This window comes from Lissotriton helveticus, chromosome 2_1 (assembly GCF_964261635.1).
Source record: "Lissotriton helveticus chromosome 2_1, aLisHel1.1, whole genome shotgun sequence".
Lineage (NCBI taxonomy): Eukaryota > Metazoa > Chordata > Amphibia > Caudata > Salamandridae > Lissotriton > Lissotriton helveticus.
In genome coordinates, this window is record NC_136059.1 from 779,892,985 (window position 1) to 779,918,416 (window position 25,432).

The window sequence follows — 25,432 nt, forward strand, 5'->3', positions numbered from 1 at the left end:
AATGGCACAAACGTACTCGACATGCATCCAGAACGGGAAGATGACGGAGTCCATGTGCGAGGCCAATATCACCATAATCCCCAAGGAGGGGAAAGACCCACAATATCCCCAGAACTACAGACCAATATCGCTAATAAATGTCGACTGCAAAATCTACGCGAAGGTCTTAGCCAATAGACTAAACAGAATTCTGCCAGACATTATCCACACCTCACAAGTGGGATACATTAAAAACAGACTATCGCAGGACAACACAAGGCTACTATGCCATCTAATCAACCACACAGCAAGTAGCAATGAACAGGCAGTCATGATAGCGCTGGATGCGGAGAAGGCCTTTGACAGAGTCTCGTGGCCCTTCTTGAGGAACTGCATGGGAAGTTTCGGACTGGGGGAAAAATACACGGCAATGGTCATGGCCCTCTACAACAAACCGAGAGCAAAAATAGTGGTAAACAGGAGTGCATCCGAAACGCTCACGCTGGGAAGAGGCACCAGACAAGGATGCCCCCTCTCCCCCGGCCTCTTCCTGCTCACTCTAGAACCCCTGCTAGCCAGAATAAGGGACAACACAGATATAACAGGCGTCAAGATCAAGAAGAAGACTGTCAAACTAGCGGCATACGCAGACGACATCCTAATCACAACAGCAAACCCCTCCACGTCAATTTGACTGGTTCTTTCAAACATTTATTTTAGTGGTCTCAGTGAGGGACATTTTGCAAACGAATGGAACGGGTGTGTACAGCTAATTTATATCTGTGAGCGCAGTGGAATATTAAATGTGCAGTATATACTTGGGTGGGTGGCTTTTGTGACCGGCTGTGCCAGCAGAGGGCATGGTCATGCCCAGGAGACCCATATGCCCACACGCTCCGTGATGGTAATATATTCTTAATACAGTTTACTGTTGTGGGCTCGCACAAGAACTCAAAGGAAACCATGTTTATGAAGCAGAAGTAAAACGGCTTACAAACAATCTTTGAGGCTGCAAGAAGGCTGACGGAGACCGCTCCTTCCTGAAAAAGACTCGCAAACTGGCAGATAAGACACAACAGCTCTCACTCAGCACTTACTGACACTTTTTTCAGACTGAGAGAACATATCATGGATTGAACTAAGGCGGGGTACTGGGGGCAAAGAGCGATGGCAATTACCTGATTTACTAAAGCAAAATTCAGCGCTGCATAAACATACAAACAAACAGAAGCAACGTCACTGAAATCAATGTCGCACCATGGCTCTGCACAGTGGCGTAACAAACCTTGAGGGGGACCTCATGACCTTGGGGCCCCCCCACCCAGTGGGGTTGTGGGGGGCCTGCGTTACGCCCCTGATAATGTGAGGAAGACACTTCACTTCACCTTGCAAAAGCCCAGGGAAAATGAGGCACCGCTCTCTTTGTCAGTACCTCTGGCTTGTCCAATCCAGATACCCCGCTCTATCCGTCGGTACATCTGGCAGGCAATTTCTACAAAACTTTATTAGTCATTCACAATTACGACCCATAATTGTAATGGGTTTTGCATAAACCAATCTGTATGAATTTCTTTAAAAGTGTCAGTCAATTCATGATTACCACCCATGATTTATTATGGGTATTGCACAAACCAATGAATGTTGATTTTTAAGAAAACTTCATTAATTATTTTCGAAAAACCGGTATAGTCATAGAGAAAGTCACTCGATCCATAACTAAGCACAAAACATTAAAAAGACCGTAAACCAGTGGGGACACATTTTCTAGGGCATTCACAATTGCTGTAGATGATGTGAAGCTTAATCATTTAAAAGAAATGTTGACAGAAATGCCCGAAGTGGTGAATGTGCCATGTTCCAAAAATGAACCAAGATGTAAAAGGTTCAGTGCATATCTATACCGCCATGGACATAAAATTGTGTACGTTGTATCACTGGAATCCATTGATTTACATGTAAAGCTTCAACAACATCTCAATAACCATAAATTCATCTAGTACTAAGGGGCCTATTAGGATGGCAGACAGACCTGCGTCCGTCCGCCATCCCCGAGGTGGAGGGACCCTCCGCAGTGGCAGCGGCGGTCCCTCCGGTGCAATTTGGATGTGACCGCCACCCTGGCGGTCACATCCTGTATCTTTAACCTTGCGGCGGGTGCTGCTTGAAGCAGCACCTGCCGCAAGGTTAAAAATGCATGTTTAACATTTACATGAACAAAGCAGCAGGCACCGCGCGGTGCATGCTGCTTTGTGCATGTAAATGCTGGGGGGTACCATAGGTACCCCCCATGTGCACCCCCCACCCCCGACACCCTGGGGGCCCGCAACGGGCCCCCAAACGCCAAAGACCACATGCTTTTCCACGGCGGAAAACCCGCCGTGGAAAAGCATGTTTCCGCATGCATCCTAATATGGCTGGCGGTGTCTGATAGACACCACCACCATATTAGAGCTTTTCTGCCGCGGGACCGCGGAGGAAAAGTGGCGGACGGTCTTCCCGTCCGCAGATGACCCCCCTGCCATCCTAATCTGGGTCTTTTCAATCACCGCAGCGGTGAATCCACATCCTCCGGGCCGGCGGTGGCTTCCGCCGGCCCGGAGGATGCGGATTCACCGCAATCCTAATCGGCCCCTAAGTATGGTTCCAAGTATGATCCAGAGGGTTAATAGCTTATATCTGCCGACATGGAATTAGGGTGGTAAATATTCAAGAGGGTCACAAAAGGTTCAACGGTGCACCACTGAACCCCAGGGAATACTATAATTGAGCTCATTAGCATGTGTGGCAAGTCGATAAACCCACTGCTGCTCTTTTTCAAATAATACCTGGGATGTTGTGTTGTTTGGTTTTATATGTTCTATAACGTTCTAATGAAGATCATTGGTTGTATGATTTGAATTAAGGAAATGTTCAGTCAGCTTAGTTGTGTTCTTCCTACACCAGATATTACTACGGTGTTCACACACTCACTGATTTATTTTCCTTGTGGTCATACCTATATACCGTACTCCGCATGGACATGTGATAAGGTAGATCACATTAGTCGTGTTACAGTTTGTATGTAACCATTGCGTCCATGTCATACCTGTTTCCCAATCATGTGTTTTGTTGATGTGGTCAGGTGAAAAACCCTACACGAGCCACAGAGGAAATGTCCTGTGGCACTGAGCAGGCCCCAAGCATTAAGTACTGTAGGATCACTGTTGTTGTTGATTTTATCAGGGCTTCACGCTTTTCTAAAAGAGATTAATGTTTTTTCCTATTTTCTGTTATTACTCTCAAGAATCCGCCAATGTTTCTTTTTAACTTTGTAATGGCGTTGGACGCAATACTGTAAGTAGTTACACACGTAAGAGGAACATCTTCTGGATGTTTATTGGTGTCCTCCAGCAATGCTTCCCTCGGTTGATTACAGGCCCTTTTACAACTCCGTTCCAGGATCTTATCAGGATAACCCCGTTTACGGAGTTTATTGGTAAGTTCTGCAGACTGAGAGTGAAAGTCCCTCACCTTACTACAATTCCGCCTTATGCGTAAATACTGTCCATATGGAAGATTTTCCCGTAAAGGCCTCGGATGGAAGCTGGAAAAAGACAGTAAGTTGTTTTTAGCTGTAGGCTAGTAGTAGGTTCTGGTTGTTAATTTACCATCAGTCTTGGAAATTACCACATCCAAAAAGATCATTTCATTTTGTGGTAAGAGTAAGTGAACTTTAAATTTGTATTACAACTGTTGATCCAGTTGAAGAATTCTTTCAGTAAACTTTCTGGTCCCTGCCAAATGATAAACATGTCATCAATATATATTTTCCAGAAAGATAGATTGGACGCATAAGGATTGTCTGCAGTCAGGATGTTTTTACATTTAAAGTCATATACATAAAGGCCGTCTACGCTGGGGGCAAAAACACTGGTCATGGATGTCCTTGTCGTCTGTAGGAACAAATCCCCTTTATATTCAAAATCATTTTGTTTCAGTGCCAGAGTTGCGCACTCAATAATGAATTATCTGGGGGTGTTATAATCCAAGGTATCCTTCTTTAGTACCTCACTAAGAACCCCGATAGTCTCATCCTGAGGAATACTAGTATAAAGACTCTCAATATCTAATGATACTAAGAACGTGGTATCATTATCCACTGTTATATCTTGAATGAGAGCCAAAGGATTTTCAGTATCCCTAAGGTAAGTTGAGGTCTTCTGTACAAGTGGTTTCAAGAATTGGTAAAATAACGTGACAGAGGCTCCAGAAGTGAGACAATGCCCGAAACTATAGGACGCCTGGGTGGAGGGGTCCTGTTTTTGTGGGTTTTTGGCAAAGTGTAAAAGTATGGAATTATTCCATCGCTCGTTGTCAGAAAGTCAGCCTCCTGTTTAGTAATGTGCTTTTTGGATCCAGCAGTATTAACTAGTTCAGAAATCTTCGCCCTTAATTCGGGGGACGTATCTCTGATCAGAGGAGTATAGCCATTAAGGTCATCTAAGAGCGCCAATGTGAATTATGTCCCAACAGTTGGCCAAATAAATAAACACCAACTGACAACAAGGAAATAAGAAGCCTGGAGCAGAGAACACATAAAAGACTCCTCCTTATAGGTAATCATATTCTCGACATAAGATTGCAAGTCGTAATAGAATAGAGACTGCCAGTAAGATGTAATAATAGAAATTTAACAAGTCCTTCTTACGTTACAGTATAGCCGAGTAGCAGGAACTCCAACAGGCTTCCGGTACTACAATTTAAAGCCAATTAAGACAGGCTGCGACATAAAATTATACAAAAGTGAGTATCCTTTGTAAGGAATTATAGAACTCACGCTTTATACAGAGTTTGTCAGTAAATGTGAGTCCACAAAATAACAAATAGTTGAATATGTAATGTTAAAGCCCTGTGTATATGCTCACCAATATGTTTGCTAGTTTCGCATATTGAGAATATGATGTATGAACAATAGATCTTGAATCTTGAAAAGAAAAAATCTTCTGAATAAAATGAGTATTTTTGTTTAATAAAATGGCGAGCAATGAACAAGATATGAGAACATAGGACCATAGGTCATAACATGATTAACAACAAGATGATATAGAAAAAATTTATAGAGGTTTTGTCAATTTGTGGAATGTTTTGTGATGAAAACCTTTGTTTATATTTTTCAATTAGATTGTTTTTAATATAAGAAAGTATTGTCCTGAAGAAGGTGACCAACGTTTTCACCGAAACGCCGCGTCGACAGTTTCTTTTTTCAATGGTTTTTATAAAATCTATTGTAATGTTTTAGTAAATTGTATGATGTTTTTTATGGAATAATGATGAATAACAGATCAGATCTTTTTTATAATAAAATTTAATATAAAAACGCAAAACCTTTTGTTAATCTTGCTCTGTCAAATTTCTGATGCATAGCTCATATTGTTCAAAATCATCAGTATTTAAGAGTTAAATGTGAATTGTTTAATCCTCATGATATATTTGTAAATTTGTTAATTTGTTTTTTGAACTCCAAGAATTGACTAAACTTATAGGTCACCATAGAATAAGGTTAAACAGGGAGACTACTCAACGTAGTCTTATCTGTTAGTCAAAACCAGGAAAAGGGATTTTCTTGCATTTGTTCATCTAAGAGCGTCTACACTCCTTATCGTAATCGCCAATATCTTGAATGACCACTCCACCACCTTTGTCTGCTGGCTTTATGACTACAGTGGTGTTAGACAGTAAAGTTTGTAGCGCTTGAAACTCTGCAATATAGGTTGTGTTCTTGGGAGACCTCCCTGCCGGGCGTCTTGACGAGCTTATAATTATAATAGACTCGGTGAGTACACGAATGAGTGGCTTTTGTTTCATACAGATATACTCTGGACATACACCTGGGGGCAATTTGAGATAGATTGGAAGAGGGCATAGACATTTTGAGATATGACGACTCATTTTAATGCAGCACTATACTCATAAATATACTTTTTTCTTTTATACTTAATGCCCGGGGATGAAATGCATACACCTCGAGGGCTTTGGAGTAGGATAACTATTGTCACTACGGACCATTGAAGGGGCAATAGTCATTACAATGAACGGGATTGCTTGAGGGGTTACTTAGTCCTCTGGCACCGAAATGTAAATATACATGTATATTGTTACATGTTGTTTCAGTATTTGTTTTCTGCGCTGTTGGGAGTCTCCACAAGTGTTGATAGATTTGAAATCGCTTTTGAGATCAGTTTACATTGGCACTTGGACCGAATTGCGGTTGGGCCATAACCAGGACTAGGAAACGACACACGTCCTGAAGAAGAACGGGGTGACCTTTCGAGGCGCAGTAAATCGGTCGAAATATGTTGGCGACACAAGCAGCACCAGGAGGGGAGTTTTGAGAACTTAAATCTTCTTCATCAAACACTACCCATCCTTTCGCTTTTAATCCTGCTTGCTGAAACCCACTAATAAAGGCTCGAAGGGTATCCTCAAACCAGTTTTAGAGCACTTTTTCCATTATCAGCACTTTGTAGAATCACTAGTCCTAGTCACAGGGTGACACTCACTGATCAATCACTATTTATGTTGTGTTTGTTCTTGTATTGTGTCTTGTGGTTATTTGTTTTTTCCCCCTTCCCTTATGCTCCGTCCTGAGTGTGGCTACACCAGGGCATTTTGTAAGCAGACCCGATGATGAAGCATGTCACACACTTCGGTGTGTGAGTGAGGGCAGTTTTCCAAAACGGATGAATTTTTCTCTGTTTTGTGGTGTTATTTGTGGTGTTTATTTTATTCTCTCCACCCCTTCTTGTGTGAATATGTAGCTTAGGGGGTTCGGGGTGGCGGAGTTGTATATAGAGTTGACCCTCTCCCCTTTCTTGTGTATGGTGAGCACAGGCTGTAGCCTTTACTGTGACATGCAGTGGTTTGGATTTCTCTTCCTTTTATGCTGATGATGTCTGTACAAACACTGTGCGGCTACCTGCAGCACAAAATCCTAAAACTCCATCTGGAGTTGTGAGCTGGTAGCAGATGGATCTGCTGTGTACAGGCTTGGCGTTGTACTCTTATCCAGACGGGCATAAAAACTTTCCTCATCCCAAGTTCATTTCTGTTTTTATGAAGCAGCTTAGAAAACATCTGTGGCAGGCAACAAAATTGGCAAAGGATTGACAAACACCATTAGCTGAACAGTTTTCATCTCACTGCTAATATGCATTGTTTACTTTACAGTAATCACCCTCTGATGATGCTCGCAGAAACTGCAACTCAGTGATTTCAATTAAGGTTAGTAATTGATGCTGTCTTGCATTCAAAAGATGTTACTTGATTAACTTTGTCCTGAACAAATTGCATTTGTGAAGAGGTTTTTGTTGTGATTCGACAATTTTTTCTTGCTGTGGATTATAGGATGTTGCCGGTGTTAAATGCATGCCTCTTGTTTGCGTGTTCTTGTAAAATACTTCCAATGGGCTGTAAACTAAACTGATATAAATTATTATAAGCACCAACAGAGTAAAAGGATGGTAGATTTCTACCATAGTGCTAAAATGATGAATACAGGCAGGTATAAAAATGCATGTCAATAAAATGTGTACTAGCATGCATGTAGGTGTAAAGGCAAGAATGCCTTTAGGATAAAGTCAACCCCATTACCTGAAATGAGAGACTGGGGGACCCTGTCTTGGTCTTGAGATGGACACCCCCTGAGGGATGTCAGACCACTAGAGTGTCTGCATGCAGGAACCTCAGCGTCTCACGTCAGTGTGTCAACATGGAAGCCCTTTTTTTCCTTTCCCTGCCTCAGCCTGGTGTTTATATACTTAAAGTGGTACCCTCAGGGGATCTACCTTGCTGTGTCATGTAAGACTTAGGATGACTGAAGGAATGACGCTTATACATGGTCATTATGCAGGAGAGGGTAGTCCTGCTGAGTTTCCAAGAAACCACATGCATAATGAATGAGGGCAGTTGTCAAGGAAAACCCCAAGTCCTGTTAGCAGTACCGTAACTAGGTAAAAGGTCAGTCCCAAGAACCTTTATGTAGTGTAATGACAGGACAAATATAGGTGAGAGGTTATGTTGCTACCTGGGCCTATATTGGGGTACCTATATGAAACATAACGATAGCTGCAACTTTCTTTTTCTGAAATTGGGGGTTAAATTGAGGAGGTTTTTCTTCCTTCTTTATCTTCAAGTCAGACGAGCATTGTGAGTCACTCTACGTTTTCACATACTCTTCCTGTCTGCAAACAGAACGCATTCCTCTCTCATACTGCTTGTCAGATGAGGCCTGAAAGGAACAAGAAGGATGAGTATCAGAAATTTGATACCTTTTTGGTGCCTTTATCTGTGTGCCACCACAAAAATTATAGCGACAGTCTGAGAAGTTGGAGGCGGAGATCCCCTGCAAGATTTAGGTTTTTCTTTAGGTTTTAGTTTATCTCATTAACAAACTTTGGGTTCAACTTGGCAGTATTCTTGTCAGAACTAGGTTTGCCAAGCTGTTGTTTGTTTAGTCTCGTTCTCAAATTTTTGTGTCCCACAGAAGTATAGACATCCGCAATATTTAAAGGTAGGTCATGTTTTCGGTCAACTTGTACAACCTGCCTAAGCCAATGGCGTATAGCGATAGAAGCCACTTTTCTTTTAATGTTAGCCCGAATCTGCAGGCATTTCCCATTAGTTTCATCCCCAAATCCAGGGCAACAGCTGCCCCTTGTTTGTTCTGTATTTGTTTTAACACCTCAGTTAAGACTGACATAGACAGAGTACCATGCATTATGGTATAGACAGCGGCAAAGACTGTGCCCCAAGTGGAGCAGTCATGGGGTCCTATAAGGGGATACACAGCTTCTATTTGGTCGATTTTTTTGGTGATTCAAAATGGAATTTCTTCATGATTTGAGGGAATTTCGCCCATAATTGAATGAACAATCACAGGGCTTATTGTAGGCACTGCAGTAATGGAAAAAAGTTGCAGACACAAATATGGGCAATCTTTTTAAAGGTTCAAGCTTGAACAACCAATAGACAAAATTTGGTACTTCCTAAAAATACTGTGGCGGATATATCCCCAGCACCACAGACATCTCCATTGGTAGTTGTGAAGGTAATATGGGTACACACAAGCACTACTCAGGAGACCTTTGAATTAGTACAAGACTATCATAGGTGGCGCCATGTTGCAGAGATTCTGTTTTGAAATAGAACTGTGCCTTGGGCGAAGAGGACATCAGGCTGTAGGGACTGAGTCTCACTACCACATAAGTACCAGTAGGCCCAAATCTGACTAGCTCACAATGCCTCACCTGCATTCCTACCCTTTCCAGAATAACAGGTAATTTTGGCAAACCTAAAACATGAACCTCTAGCCCTCCAGGCAACAGTGGAAACAGATCATCACCTTTCATCCTCACTCATGCATGTGCATAGTAAACAGAAGAAAGACACAAATGAAGTTTAGAATGTATTTATTGAAACTATCATAGTCTAGTTTGAAGCAGGTTTGCTACAACTAGTAAACAAATACTACTAAGAAAAGTGATTATCATTACTAACAGACTATAAACTATGAACAGCCCGACCATGGCTAATATATCTATCTTAGACGACCCTGACTTGTGAGCACAGGTATATTTCAGTGATCTCTGGGTTTAGTGTTGAATCCCATACCTAGTGTGCTCAGTTAGATGGTCTGAATTGTAGGTGTAAATTCAGTTTACCCAAAGCGGCTGCCCCTGTTCCAGGACTTGTCTCTCTCTGCTGGTATTCTCCCCTCTAGCTTCCAAGGGCACAGTTTATATTGTGGAACCTGTTGGATTAGAAAACCTGCAACTCTGCTACTGTGTTATGTCTAAAAATTATGTTGCTGAATGGGCACAAGAAAAACAATACTCCATGTTGTTCGACCTTGTACGAAATGTTCAGACTACATTCCAAGAAAAATCACTGTATAACAAATATTATGCATAGCGTGCTGAAATAATATCATGTTACAAAAACAAATGTATTATGTGTGACTGTGCAAAGGCAGCCTAAAGCTGCTAATACGTGTCACCAAGGGTGAGCCAAAGTGGGCCCGAGAGGGGAAATGCTACGCTGGGGTGGCACCTCTTGGGGATCAGGACTCACTCCAACTGTGGACAGGAGCAGGGCTCAAGCAAGTTTATTTGGTGCTGGTCAGCTGGGCAGTTTCAAATAAAGCTTCAGGAAGCTTCTTGTGTCCTTGTAGCTTAAGCAGGGGGTCAGCTAACTGACCCTTGGAGTCACTTATGGGAGTCCCGAGTTCAAGGCAAGCAGGTCCAGTCTTTCCGTCTTCAAACAGTAAGATCAGACCTCCTGAATCGTCTACCGTTCCAGAAGTGTTCTGACAAGAGGTTCTGGAGTTGCCATCCTAACACCCGGTGCCAGCCTGTGGGAGGGGGCTGCCCCCTTTGCATATCCTTTCCCCTTTTGTGGGTTTGGCTCCAATCTGCCTTGGGGCACAAAGGCTGGCAGGTTTAGGTGTGAGCTGCATTTGTCAGGGCTGGGCAGGCAGCCTTAGCACGTCAGGAAGGGGGTGGGCACGATCTTCTGGCTTTACCTTTAAATCTCAGGAAGTGCTGCATACAATCCTCCACGACATCCTGTCCAGGAGGGGAACACATTGCCCAACACGCAAAGTTGTTTTGTCCCCATGTCTGGAAAAACTACCACAACATACCACATAAGAGCTTTTAAATTCATGTGACCCTGTACAATGGCTGAAAGACACAATTGGTTTAGGGAGAAAAACGCCAACAAGAGTAACCTTAAATATGACTTTACCATCATAGAGGATTTTAAACTACAATTTAACTGAGTGAAATAAACATTTTTCCATCTGTTCCCAAACTGAAGTTATTATGTATTATGTGTATTGGGGCAAATATATGGGAGAGATAGCCTTGCAACAGTTGTTCACTGTTTGGACATATACAACTTAGGTACAGGTGTACCCTATGTTTTTCAAATACCATGCACTCTGCTCTACGAGCCTTCAGAGCCTACATTAGGGGTATCTTATGTTATTAAAGAAAGTAGGTTTAGGCCTGGCAAATGGTATACATGTTACAGCAGTGTTTCCCAAACGGTGGGACAATGTGCTCCAAAATGCACCAACAGCTACATATTACAATCTTTTTACTTTCATAATGAATCCATTTGCTATACTTTATGTGAAGCTAAGCTTTTTCACAATCCCCCTCCAGAATCTTTACCGGCCTTGGGAACCCACCCAGGGCACCCACCATACATTCATTGGGGGCCTCGGGGGCTTCTATATCCTCAGCCAGGGCCTCGCTTGAAGCGCGAGCCGGCACTGCTCTCAACCGCAGGGAGCAGATACTTAAGCTGCTCCCTTCGGATGGAAACAATTTTTGGATCTGGTTCAGAAAAAGATCAAAAGCCTGCTCCCAGCCAGCGAGAGCATTTCCAAGGCTCCCGCCTTCTGAGAGCAAACTTTGTGTTTGCTCCTACATGGCAGGTGTTTGGAAAACGCTCCTGGCAAGAGGGAGCAAAGACAGGTTTCCCTGCCAGTGCCAGTAAAGGCAGGAAAATCACTATGTCCTGCTGTGGACTCCGTGGAACATAGCTAGTGAACCGGCCCTGAGGGATGGTATCCACAAGGCCAGTAATGGCTCAGGGCGGGGGGCCAAGTGGCCCCCTTCCCTTTTGCTTAGTTTTCAGCCTTGAGAGATGGAGTACCCGGGGCCTTCAGAAGCTTGGGAGCTTGGGAGGGAGGCAGTAAGGCCCTCCTCCCCTTACAAAATACATTGGGTCCTAGTGCTCCTGGGGCCAAATACGGCCTGGGTAGGGGGACCACGCGCACCTCCAGCCCCAAAAAATACATTGGAATCAGGGAATGGTGACCATGGGCTGAAATCGTCCAGTGGAGGGGGGTCCACATGTGTCCCTACCCCAAAAAATAAACATGTCATCCCCCTAGGCCCTGGGCCAACACCGGGGGGGGGGGGGGGAATCGTGGGAGACCACACTTTTTAATTTACATTTTGCCACAGTTCACGGATGCTCTGCGAATTCACTGCAAATTATTTAAATAAATGCATTTTGCCATGTACAGGGTCCTTCTGGGACCCCACCACCGTGCCTAGGGGATCAGGGAATCCCTACCTTGCCCCGTTAATCTTTCTTTGCATTTCTTTAAGGACTCAGAAATGAATCCTGAGCCCTAAGATGGCTGCCACAACTTCCTTGTTGATGTGGTCGCAGCTAAACAGATCTCAGCAAGAGATCTGTCCGCTCTGCGGATCTGCCGCGTCCCTATATATGCAGAGTATTTGAGCATTAATTGCTCACAAAATACTGAATGAAATAATACCAAATTACAAAAAGCACTCTTTCCTTTCTGGGCCAAGACCTAGCTTTCGGCCAAAATTGGTGGAAATCAATTCAGCGGTTTGGGCTGTAGCTGTGTCTAAAGTTCCTATTGAAAAATTAATTGTGAAATGCATTTTGAACCCCCCCTTTTTCGCAGCCCCCGCTTGACGGATCTCCCCAAAACGTTCCATTTACAAACTAGTCAAAAGGTAGCACTTTTGGGGTTAGTTTTGTTGGGATTTAACAAACGGGGGCAAAGTTATTAGCAACACAAAAAATGCATTTCCTATGGAAACACAATCCTGACTATCCCTACCCAGTGGTCACTGGCATATATACACACATATATATGTGTGTGTGTGTGTATATATATATTACCTACTGGCGGTCGCCAGTAGGTATATATAGTTAGGATTTTTTCTCTATGGGATTTTTGAAAATTCTATGTCTAATAACTTTGGCGTTTGTGGACGGAATTGGCTGAAATTTTCAGGAAAATGGCACATTTTGTTTCTGAGCAGCCCCTGAAAATTGGGGGGGGGGTTCGTCCCGGGGGGGTCGAGGAAAAAGGGGGTCCCAAAACGTGTTTTTAACATTGAGTTTTCCATAGGGCGGTTGGCCTCACTTTTAGCCCGAACGGCTGAATGGATTTGCACGAAACTTGGCAAAATTGTAGGGACTGGTAGCCCGATGTGCCTTTTGTAGGTCTCAATATATGTGCTACAGTGGATTTTGAGAAATTAACGTTCAAAAAAAGATATATATCTGTAACAGCGGACCGGGCAGCGCTCCGGTTCGCGGACTTTTCGCGCAACGGAGCTTTGTGAAGCGAAGCTGATTGGTTCTCTGGCGTCTGTGAACATTCCAAACAGTCCGTAGCGGCCGCCATCTTGTCTCTCGGTAGGATCGAGAGACAAGAGGAGGCCAAAGCGAAGGGGCAAATGACCATAAGGGGGCATAGTAGATCCTCGCTGACCCCCTAGGTTTGATGTGGAGGTTTTAAAAGGGCCCCGCGGGGCAAAAAAAAAAAATAATAATAATAATCGAACGGCTGAATGGATTTGCACGAAACTTGGTAAAATATTAGGGACTGGTAGCCCGATGTGCCTTTGCTAGGTCTCAATATATGTGCTCCAGTGGATTTTGAGAAATTAACGTTCAAAAAAAGATATATATCTGTAACAGCGCTCCGCTTCGCGTAACGGAGGTTTGCGAAGCTGATTGGTCATTCTGTCACTGGGCTATAGTTGGGCTACATCTGGCTGATATTTGGGCTACATTTGTTTTTTTTGTCTCTGGCGGCCATCTTTGGGCTACATTGGGCTACATTGGGCTTCATTGGGCTTCATTGGGCTACATTGGGCTACATTTGGGCTCCAACATATATATAGGCCAATGTAGACCAATATATTTTTTTCAAAGTTAATTTTCGTAAAAACCACTGGAGCATATATCTTGAGACATAGCAAAGGCACATCGGGCTACCAGTCCCTACAATTTTGCCAAGTTTCGTGGAAATCCATTCAGCCGTTCGAGCTAAAAGTGAGTCCAACCGCCCTATGGAAATGAAGGAAATGAATGGGTAATTTGTAATTAGCAAATAGCTCATCGCAAACTAGGAATGGTAAAGAATCGCTATTTATTCCTTAAAGTTCGCTATTTAGGAAATGCAAAAAACTTTGATGATACATATGGCAGTTCATCTCTAACAAGATAAGAAGCATAGGGATAGATTTATGATGACTGGCGCATCACCAGGGATGTGTTAGTCATTCTGTGCCGCTGTTCCGTCACCTATGGTGTGCTGCATTTACAATGCGGCGCATCATGGGGCAAAAACAGCACAGATGCGTGATGTATCTGTGCCGTAAAGGTGGCGCATTGCTGGAGTTGTATCGCAAGTGTGATGAAGCTCCAGCAAGGGTCGGGGGTGCCCCTGTCGCAGGGTTTCTGTTCTCACACAGAACTGTGGACAGAGGATTGGAACCTCGGCGAATTAGGGTGCCCCAAAACTCACCTTAGTAATCAAAAACCCCTTAGCAAGCTAGGTACAGTGTCACATTGGATATAACAAACTCTCAATGTTTAGACAATCCAGAATATGAACTTATAGTACCTCAGGATACGTGGAACTCATGAACAGTCGGTCGTTATATATTTCTTAGAAACCAGAACATGGAGTTAAGAAGAACACATGTGTATTTGAAATGTTTATTTACTAATGCCGTCTTCTCAGGCGTAGTATCTTAGATAATACAAGTACACATATTATCAGTAGCAAAATTACCAGCATAGTTACTAGTACATAAAAAGCGAATGGTGACAGTATGTTAACATGCTGTAAATGAATAAGAGTTAGCAACACTTATAAGCAGCCACGGGCCGTGGAGGGAGTTACGGTGGGGCAGGGAGGCGGGGAGGGGGAGGGGCAGGGTGGAGAGGGCTCCACCCTGCCCCTCCCCCTCCCCGCCTCCCTGCCCCACCGTAACTCCCTCCACGGCCCGCGGCTGCTTATATCTCACCCTCCCTAATACACATATTATATTATTTGCTAAGAAGGTCTGTTTGTGTTGGTTTAGGGCATGCCCATACTTTAGTGTCTTAGATTTGAAGGAATCACATCAGCATACACCAGCTCTCTCTTCATCTGAACCGCATCAACTGTTGTGTATGTGTGTTCGGCAAAGCAATATAAAACCCGCCTCATGCCCAGAATTGGCAGAAGCTGCACTTATGTTATGAGTATGAAGTCGTGGAGATCAGACCTCATAACAATTCTGTATCGTGTTGTTCTTGAAACTTCAGCACTCGCTGTACAGATATAGTTTAACAAGCAAAGCAGATAGTAGAGCAATAACATATTATTCTCATGTAAACCACGATGAACTACTAGGTTGAAAGCTAAAGCAACAACTAAGTGTCGTGTGCAGAAGTTGCAAAAAAGGAAAAATGGCGTTTAAACCGGTAATGAGCCCATGCTAACTTAACACGGTGTAAAGATATCCAGGACCTAGATGACACCTCCCCATGATCCGGAAACGAACTGAATAAGATAATAGAAGTGCCATCTCATGAGAGCAGATTGCAACTTTATATGTGGACGGTCCGCAAGGTAAAACATTAAAAACTAGGAAAATTTAATGCTAAAGAAAAATAAAACAGCCAAGTACTTTATCAAGTCTTAAGCCAATAGGCAAGCTAAATAATAAAAACTTGACAAATAAGTCAATGAATTGTCAATGAAATGCTAGTACTCAGCATATCAAACATGAAAAAGGTCTATGACATAACTGTGTATGCAAAATAAGCTGCAACAGCCTCCAATAGGAAGTCACCGTCTTCATCCGAAAAGAGTTCAGCCATCCAATTTAAAAGCGGAAAAGAACATACGTGCTCTCCCAGCACCGGATCCTCTATCACCATCAGAGGACAGCTCGGTGGGTTTTCAAGAAAGCTCTGTTCCAAGAAAGACTGTGTTGCCGCCAGTAAATTCCAGGGACCAATTAGTCCATGCATCAATGCCACAGCCATAATCCTTTCGCCAGGACAAACCAACTCGTGAGTAATGATAGGAGTCATCAGCTGATTAAAGTCGACGTCAGGAGAAACCGGTCCGCAGAGACACAAATCAATGGCCCAATCGAAATCACAGGTCAGGCAGTGAAATACAGGCTGGACACAGGTGAAGTAGGAGAATCGAAAAGATAATCCATATGCCGTGCTTAATATCGCCAACGGCATTGTGCCATAATATTCTAGCATGCGAATGCGGAACAGTGTCAGCAGCTGCAGGGCGGGAGCTTGCACAGGAGGGACATCCATATTTAAAAATGTAAAAAAGCACAAGAGCGTCCGCTGGTAATGCAAGTAAAAATGGGAATCCGCGAAGCACAGTGGGAAAAAATAGAATGAAAGAAAGCAGGGATGACTCCAAAGATTTTCTCAAATGAAGTCACGAGACCACTGGTAACAACTTTAAAAAAGTGCGCCAGGCCCTTTGTGGAGGACGCGTTAAAGATAGTCCGAACCATCTTGCTGAAATGGAAAGGCGAATCTGTATTGAAAAGGGTCTGCACCTCTGTACGGGTGTTCGCTATGTGAAGCACGAAAGTTTCACGGGCCGAACTCAAGGCCACCTCTCTTTGAGACAAAAGAGCTCTTATTCTTGCCATGCCGTTGAAATCTGCTCCCAAGGTTGGTATTTGTGGCCAGATTGAAAACTCCCTATGTTCATGTGTGGGAGGAAATAGAACATTTCTGCAGCAAATAACCCGTTCACTTACTGTTACGATAAAACGAATACTTTTAATTAACCCAGAACAATCTTCATTATTGAGCATCAAATAACTACCATTTTCCAACAACTTGAACGTGGGGATGATAGCAGGAACTGGCGTGCCTTGCAACACGCAAGCCATATTTGGTCGGTGTTTGTTGCATGAACCGTGTAACTGTATGTGCCTACACATTAGTGAATGATCTGGCGTCTCAGTGCATTCCTCTCCATTCAGATAAACTTCTTGATCATCTTTGAAACATCTGTATGTGTATGGAAGCGACCAGACCTCATGAAGAAAAGCACTACCTAAAGGTTCATAACGACCTATTGGTATATATTTCATACAATTTGAAAACTTATATAAAGCAAAAGGCAGCGTTATTAAACCGTGGATAAGGCACGTTGCCAAAAAACCCGCAATCCTCTGCTGATGATGTCACTGAGCATGTCATGAATGATGTAATATGTGACATCATCAGCAGTGGATTACGGGTAATACTATCTCTAGTTTACTCCCCTATAGCTGTCTTTCTTTTAACATGAGTGTCCGTTTCCTTCCCTTATACTTACTGTTCTTTTTTTTTTTTTTTAAATTTGGTTCACTTCCGGTTCGCGTACCGGCGAGCGAACTGGGAAGCGAACTATGAGAAATAGAGGTTGGCACAGTTCCAAATATTGTACCAATTTTTTAATAACGGGGAGGTAGTTCTGAAAAGAACTTTTTTTTTTATTGTTTTTGTTGTTTTATATTTTTTTTATTTTTTTTCTGAACATTTTTTTACTTTTTTTGAATTTTTCTGAACAGTTTTATATTTTTTGGGTTTTTCTTGCAGGGGGCAATGAAAACGATTCATTGTAAAGGGCTCAACAGGAGCAACAAAACAAAAAAAAAGTATTTATTATTTGGGGCGTTTCGTACAAACTTGCATATGATAGTCAATAGCTCTGTTGATCAGAGTGATGCTTCTTTCTCCGTAGCAAATGAATCCATTGCAATGTACGCAGACGTGTTTTACTTCATGAAATCTCGTTTGAATATTTGGCACCATCTCCCTGCCCTCTGGTCCCGTTACTTCCGGTACAACAGATCTTCTGGCCATAATAGGGAGATTATCTAGGTCGTTACGAAACTGTGCAGTACTGTAGTTGTTAGGATGCCACCTAGTCATATGGCGATGCATTGTGTAGTTTCCGAAACTGTATTTTTTGTCGGTCCCTCTGGACAGTCTATCTTGACATATAAGGCAAGTTACGTATCTTGCATTTACTTTTTTCTGACCTTTGGGAATTTTAAAAAATTGCCAAATGAAGTTTTCTTTCCGGTGAGACGTCCTGGGCTCCTCAGGCAAAAAGTGCCTCTCTTCGTGCTCGTCGTCCTGTTCCTCTTCTTCCTCTTCTTGCTGAATTATAACTTGAGCAGGTGGTCCACTCTTCCTTGGATGTGGTGGAGGTGGTGGGGAAGCACCAGCTGAAGCTACTAAAGAAGCCATTGCTCACTGGTAACAAAGGGTCTTTCTCTCACAATGATGAAAGTCAGAGTGAGGAAAGAAGGAGGGATTTTCATCATTTGGGAAAAACAATAGTTCTCAACCAATGAAAAGTTTCATTTTAGATTATATGACCTAGTCTTACATCATTAGGAAACCAAAAGTGAAATGAACCAATGAAAAGTGTTATTACCAAGTCACATGACCTGCTGTGTTTACGTTAAGCGCTTTGCAGGGCCTCCCGATTTGCTTCCAGAAACCTGTGCTTTGCGACTCGGTAAGCGTACCAGTTCGCTAACGTAGCACGTCATATGACGTATCACGCGACAACGCGAAACGTCATGCGGACGGGAGGCGTCACGATGTTGTTTTCTAACGCGGCAGTTGCGGTAAAGAAACGTTTACCGGCTCGCGGTCTATTTCGCGGCATCAAGGTCAGCTAACGGGAAGCTTCCCGATTCGCGAAGCGGGAACGAAGAAAAAAAAATATTTTAAAAAAAATTATTAATAAACATATAAAATATATTTTTGGATTTAAAGAAGAATACATTTTACAGCTACAGATATTAGCTGTTAAAAAACCAATGAAATTCACTGAAAAAACCATAGGTTATAGACCATATATAGTTAGGAATTAGCATTTACAAAACCTTGAAAATTCACTGAAAAAACCATAGGTTATAGACCATATATAGTTAGGAATTAGCATTTACAAAACCTTATTTTACTCACACAAAACCATTGAAATTCCATATATAGTTAGTTGCACTAACTATATATCGCGCACCCGCAATCCACTGCTGATGATGTCACATATTACATCATTCATGACATGGTCAGTGACATCACTGATGACATCACTGATGACATCATCTAGTGTCTGTGTGTTTTTGTAAAGTTTAAATACGTTTTACATATTGAAGAATGACTGGATGGATGGAAGACTGAGTGTGTGTGTGGCTGGCTGGGAGGTGTGTGACGCTGTGCATATCAATGTGTACTTGTATCAGTGATTGTATAAGAGAGTAAGTATGTGTTATATAGTACAGCAATTAGTGGGCAGCTGCACCGTTTAGGCGCAATTGGAGAGAGAGTCCCTGTGTACACAGGCTCAGCTGAGAACGATGCCCACAAACCGGCGAGCAGCAGAAATGCACGAAACCTGCGCAGTGCGTGGTGGGGGGGAGAGAGAGAGAGACGGGGGGAGAGAGATGGGGAGAGAGAGAGCGCTCGGCGAACATCCCAGAATGCCTTGCACGCTACAAAAACAATGGAGCTTGTTGTCTAAGGCCCGAGACAATAATATTATGTCTATACCCGAAGTAACCAAGTCTGCCGTCTGAGGCAATATTCTGTCTGCATACCACTAGGGATGACTCTACTATCTGAGACCCGAGCCTGAACATGGTAATACCTGGACAAGTACCGCTGTTTGACACCACAGTCTGACACCTTGGTCTGTGTGATCTTAAAAACCCGAGTGACGTGAGGGGTCAGTTGATAGTGCTGTTTTAAGAGCCACAAACTCGTGCAGCCTGCATTTACCCGAATTCTAGCTCGTTTTAGTTAAGCAGCTGTATTATTTCGCACCCCGTGCCTGCACTGTTGCAGCTTCCAAGACTTAACACCTACAGTTTGCACTAACGTCAACGTCCTGCACTCTCTCACATTCCGTGCATGCACGGTAGTAGGTTCCCAGCCTTAACACCTAAAGTCAGCTCTACTAACATCCGCGCCCTGCACTCTCTCACCCCGTGCCTGCACGGTTGTAGGTTCCCTGCTTTAACGCCTCCAGTCTGCACCTCCATCCAACGCTGCTACACACCCTCAGCCTTCTTCGTGCCACCCTGTGGCTGCACCAGATATCCCCGTCTTGTTCCAGGACCCAACCTAAACCAACATCCGGTGTCTACGTTATGTCACAACTCTCCGCCACCTGCTGGCCCAGCCCTGAGCAGGAATGGGCCGCAGCGCGCCCGGCTGCTGCACATCTGGGCGCTACACACACGTGTTCTCTCATGGCGGGTGACCCCCACCCCTCCGCACATTGGGAGCAGTGTTTACAGGACGGCCGGGCTTGTTACACGCATTACGGAGGCTCGGTAGCAGCGGGGAGCCCTGGCTACACTCGCAGCAAAGTTTCATTTCTTCACCATCTTTAAGTGCCCCCGGGGGACCTTGAGCGTGGCGTGTTTTGTGTAGTTATTGGCTCGCTGTGGGGTGATTGCTGTTCGAAGGTGTTGTAACTTTCCAGGACAGGTCCAGCTCCGTGAAGTAGTCTAGTCTGCATAGTCAAAGGCAAATTATTTCGAATCCTATTGACGCGTCACTCAGTCAGAATGTATAATTGTATACGTGATACTCTCGCATTAGTTGAAATAGGCGGAGCTGTTACCCTTGAAATGTAAGTGACTTCCGATCACGCAGAGTGCTGTTGGGGCCATAGGCGGTAGACTAGCTCCGCCTATTGCATATTGTGTGCGGTTACGCGCAGCAGAAGGCCATATATCTTCTGTTGAGTGCAGAGTGCTGTTGAGGGCAGAGTGCTGTTGAGGGCAGTTGAGGGCAGTTGAGTGCAGAGTGCTGTTGAGTGCAGAGTTCTTTGTGCTGTTGAGTGCTGTCTGCTGTGTGCTGGTGAGTGCTGTGTGCTGTTGGGGGCAGAGTGTTGTTGGGGGCAGAGTGCTATTGGGGGCAGAGTGCTGTTGGGGCCAGAGTTCTGTTGGGGGCAGAGTGCTGTTGAGTGCAGAGGGCCATATATCTTCTGTTGAGTGCAGAGTGCTGTTGAGGGCAGAGGGCAGTTGAATGCTGTTGAGTGCTGAGTGCTGTTGAGTGCAGAGTGCTGTGTGCTGTTGAGTGCTGTGTGCTGTTGAGGGCTGGTGAGTGCTGTGTGCTGTTGAGGGCAGAGTGCTGTTGGGGGCAGAGTGCTGTTGAGGGCAGTTGAGGGCAGTTGAGTGCTGTTGAGTGCTGAGTGCTGTTGAGTGCCGAGTGCTGTGTGCTGTTGAATGCAGAGTGATGTGTGCTGTTGAGTGCAGAGTGCTGTGTGCTGTTGAGCGCAGAGTGCTGTGTGCTGTTGAGTGCAGAGTGCCGTGTGCTGTTGAGTGCAGAGTGCTGTGTGCTGTTGAGTGGTGTGTGCTGTGTGCTGGTGAGTGCTGTGTGCTGTTGGGGCAGAGTGCTGTTGGGGGTAGAGTGCTGTTGGGGTCAGAGTGCTGTTAGGGGCAGAGTGCTGTTGGGGGCAGAGTGCTGTTGGGGGCAGAGTGCTCTTGGGGGCAGAGTGCTGTTGAGTGCGGAGGGCCATATATCTTCTGTTGAGTGCAGAGTGCTGTTGAGGGCAGAGTGCCGTTGAAGGCAGAGTGCTGTTGAGGGCAGAGTGCCGTTTAGGGCAGAGTGCAGAGTGACTGTTCCAGAGAGAGCAGGGTATGCTTGTGCACTTAAACGGTACACTGACACAGAGGAGCTAAAACAAAGAACAGCTGAACACGTCTTGTTACACAAGGTTCCAAAACACAAAGGTAGGTTACACTATGCTTAATTCCACAAAACTCACGCTATATACGACTGAAAAAATAGCACAAGGCGAGGATAATGAAATTCAACAGTACTGCGAAAGCATGGCTTACATTACAAACAAAGTCTTGCAGTTGCCCATTGTAAATGACAATGCCATTTATTTAACGATTAAGCTATTGGCAATGTAAATGACAATGCCATTTATTTATGATTTAAAGAAAAAAAAAAGAAATGTCATGAACATTGACAATAGCTCTATCTTTAATGATGCCGAGACCATTGCATTGTAAATGCTTGTTTTTTTCTGTATCTCCTTCTTCTAGTTTTCTTTCTTCTTCTCTATTTGGGTGGGTGGTGGGAACGTATTTTTTTTAATGGAGCTCTCGTACCTTAACGCATTTTTCATTGGATCTACCGGGCCCTGCATGGCCCGATCTTATTGCACTTTTTCTTTGTGTTGCTCCGTAATAAAAACATTTTAACCTAAAAATCAGAAGAAGGAGACACTAACCGGTGATGATTATAAAAGAATCCCGCCCTGAACTAAAACACATCTCCTGAGCTTTTGGTCAAAACCATCTTCAGTCTCTTCACCATGGTATGTCTTTTCGTTTGTTTTTTTTCTTTTACATGTGACCCTTGATGTGAAACCAAAACTTTCACTCTCGCACAAGTAGTTGTGCTACTCAGTTAATAACTTTGTGTTTCTACAGGCATTACTTTCTTTCTGCTGCTATTCTGCAGTATAATTTAGTGTATTTTTACTCAAAGACCTATTAAATCACAAATATTAACTCGTACCTCAGTTCTTCACGGGGATGATCCATTGCTTTTTCTAAATATTTCTGTTGTAAATCTTGATGCCGTCTGTGGGCTATTATTCCAAATTTGTGAACCGGTGGCACTTTAATGATCGGCATGTTGTCTTTCTGCAGACCACCCTATATGTAAACGGAAATGGAAATGAAAACTTACTATTTAAACAACCCTAACAATGTATAAACATTAGTTAGGCCATCTCCACCTGCAGGTCAACAAAATGTTAACGTATTTCTGAAGCACTTTATTTAAAGTGCCGTCCAGTGAAGCTTCACATTTTACAAATACAAGATATGTGTAATTAATGTCAGTGCGCTGTAATTCAAGTCCTCAAATCGTGTCGCCGTTCGGAACAACAACACAGTAGAATAATTCGTTTAGAATACTTACTTAAGTTGGCAGCATGTGATATTAATGTCAAATGTTTGAAGGCATGCTTAAAAATGTATTTTGTGAATAGAGCAAAAGGCTGAACAACAGCAAGCGCACATCAAATCAATAAAACAATATGATGTATATCACATTTCGCGCATGTTCAAAACGAAAATACAAAGGGGCAGATTGACAAGCCCCTTGCGCCACCCGTGCGACACTTTTCCTATCATAAAAATGACGCAAAAGTGGCGCAAGAGGCTTGTAAATAAGCCCCAGAATGTTATCTGGTGACGCACATGTCTCGCAAGTAACATTGACAGTCAAAATCAATGTCTTTCTAACGCCCTCTCTGACTCTCTTATATAATTCCCCCCTTCTCCTTTCCTGCTTTGAGTCTCTCTTTCTCTCTCTCTCTCTCTCTCTCTCTCTCTCTCTCGCGCGCGCTCGTTCTCTCGCTCTCTCAAGGTCATTGAATTACACATAGTACTGTGTGCTTAAAATCTGTGGGATGAGAAAATACTTACTGTAATTATTAATCTCCGTATACGGCAGTTTTGTCTGGACTCTTGTCAACCCTACAGGTTATAATTCTAGAAACATTCAGAATCAGCGCTCACATGGGACTCGTTTTACTGGTCAGAGTTCCGTATTGTTGTAGCAACTGGCGCCTTAGCAACAGCTCTGTCCGCCATGCTGGTATAAAGTCAACACTGCAAACGGCCCTCGCTTCCCTGTTTTACGGCAGATTGTTAAAGATGGTTATACAAGAGGTCTGCTGCTACTCCATAAACGCATTTTAACCAGCGGATCCTTGGTAACAATAAAAGTTGCAACGGTTTTAGAGTAAGCGCCCCAGAAGCAACACATTGTCAAGAGCGTGACATGATTTAACAGGCTAGGTAGGAAACCGGTATTATGATTCTACTGCACTAATTTATGGGCCAAGAGCGGTGCCCCCCGCTGGACGCGTGGCATCTCTAAAAAATGATTTTAATGTAGATACGGATACTGCTCATTTATGAGAGGGTTGCCTTACGTTTGCACCACACATAGCGGTTACATGCGTGACGCAGACCTCAGAGTCAGATTTTGAAAGCCACTTTGCGTGGCTCTGAGTGGCTTAAAAAACATTAGGAGCAATGCAATGCAGAGTAAATCGCTGTGTTGCGTTACTCTGATCTTGTTAGGCGTTCCATGGGCATTTCGGGGGTGTTCCCATGCCACTCCCATGGATTTTAACGCATCCTCAGATTTGAAAGAACTTGTAAACTTAGCGATGTGCCAAAAACGGATACCTTCCCAGAGGAATCATAGCCAGGAGAAATATCTCTATTTCTCCTTGTTTCTTCCTTCTTCTATCTGTGCTGCAGGAATATGCCTTCCAGGATTTGTTTAGTGCAGGAAGTTGCCCCTTCCTGCACAAAAACAATCCTGGATGCAACACAGGCACCCTTGCACCACAGTGCAAGGGTGCCATTGTTGGTGCTAGAATGCCAAAAGGGCGCCAGCGCAAGGGAAAGGACAGGAATGCATCATATTGTCTTAAATACAGCACATTCATGCCCTTTCCCTGTCAAGCAGTGCAGCACAGCAAGGTGACTTGCTGCACTGCGCTGCGTGGTTTCCTCATAAATGAGGCCCGAAGAGGCCATTTGGTCTTAGAAGGATGGCAGACAGAGAAAGATTCAACCTTAATGGTTTATTTTAAGATTTTAAGTCATACAGATATAGAGTATTGTAGCCAGATTTAATTAATCAATAATCAGAGTGCAAAAATCAGTCAACATACAGAGCCAATCAAAGAACTCAGCAAAGTTCAGGTCAGCAAAGTACAAGTAAAATACGGGAGAGCAATCAGACATAGATTCGTCTCCTAAAGATAGAGGGAAGGATTCCAATAAACACAAAGAATGATTATACTTTCATGAAATTCTGAACAAAGGATTTCATACATTAGCATAGTTGAACATTGTTCCCACACATTTAGCCAATCAGCATTAAGTAAATTAAAACAGTTGCAACAAACTCCATTTAGAAAATGTGTCATTATTCTACAATATGTAGGTTTTCACACACATCTTCTGCACTAGAACAAATATTGCTACAAATCTGCTACCGATCGGGAGGGGTGGGGGAGTGGCACTGGGGTGCTGGACGGAACGAAATCAAAAGAAAAAAACACCTGTGCCGGCCGGCCGCCGCCTCCTCTACGTCCTCTTCTTCCTGTCTCCGCCAGCTCCAGCCAGGACGAGAAAGCACCTGGGCTCTGCATAGGCAATTATAAAGCTGCAATGCAGTGTTGTGATTGGTCTGAGCACCGAATCACGGCACTCAGACGGTTACTGGGAAGCTTTGCATATTCCTCGCCAGGCTGTGTAAACCAAGCACGGTGGAGAAGATGCAAAGTGCACAGACTCTCTGGCCGGCCAAGCAGTCATGCGCACTAAAGGAGTGCAAACCACTCCTCTCCCTGCTATTGCCAGCCCCACCCCTCCTCGAGAGCCACTCACTTCAATAGGAAAATAAAATGGTAATAACAATATGCAATGTTTGTGCCAGCCGCATAAGTAGTCCTTCAAATGTGTCTCAGGCCTGCCACCGCAGAGCCTGTGTGCACAGTTTTAATGCCATGTCAACCTGGCAAGTGCCCCTA

General features: G+C 43.8%; 1 protein-coding gene across 1 annotated transcript in view; it reads right to left on the reverse strand.

Annotated features, from left to right (window-relative positions):
• TMEM232 (transmembrane protein 232) overlaps positions 1–23,425 on the reverse strand; it is a 762,630-nt gene extending 739,205 nt beyond the window's left edge. Inside the window, exons 1-2 of the mRNA XM_078677355.1 lie at positions 23,304–23,425; positions 22,387–22,526 (exon numbers count right to left, since the gene is read on the reverse strand). Coding sequence (XP_078533481.1) covers positions 22,387–22,505 — 119 coding nt within the window. The 5' untranslated portion in view covers positions 22,506–22,526; positions 23,304–23,425. The remainder of the gene's footprint in view (positions 1–22,386; positions 22,527–23,303) is intronic.
• Between the last annotated feature and the right edge of the window lie 2,007 nt (positions 23,426–25,432).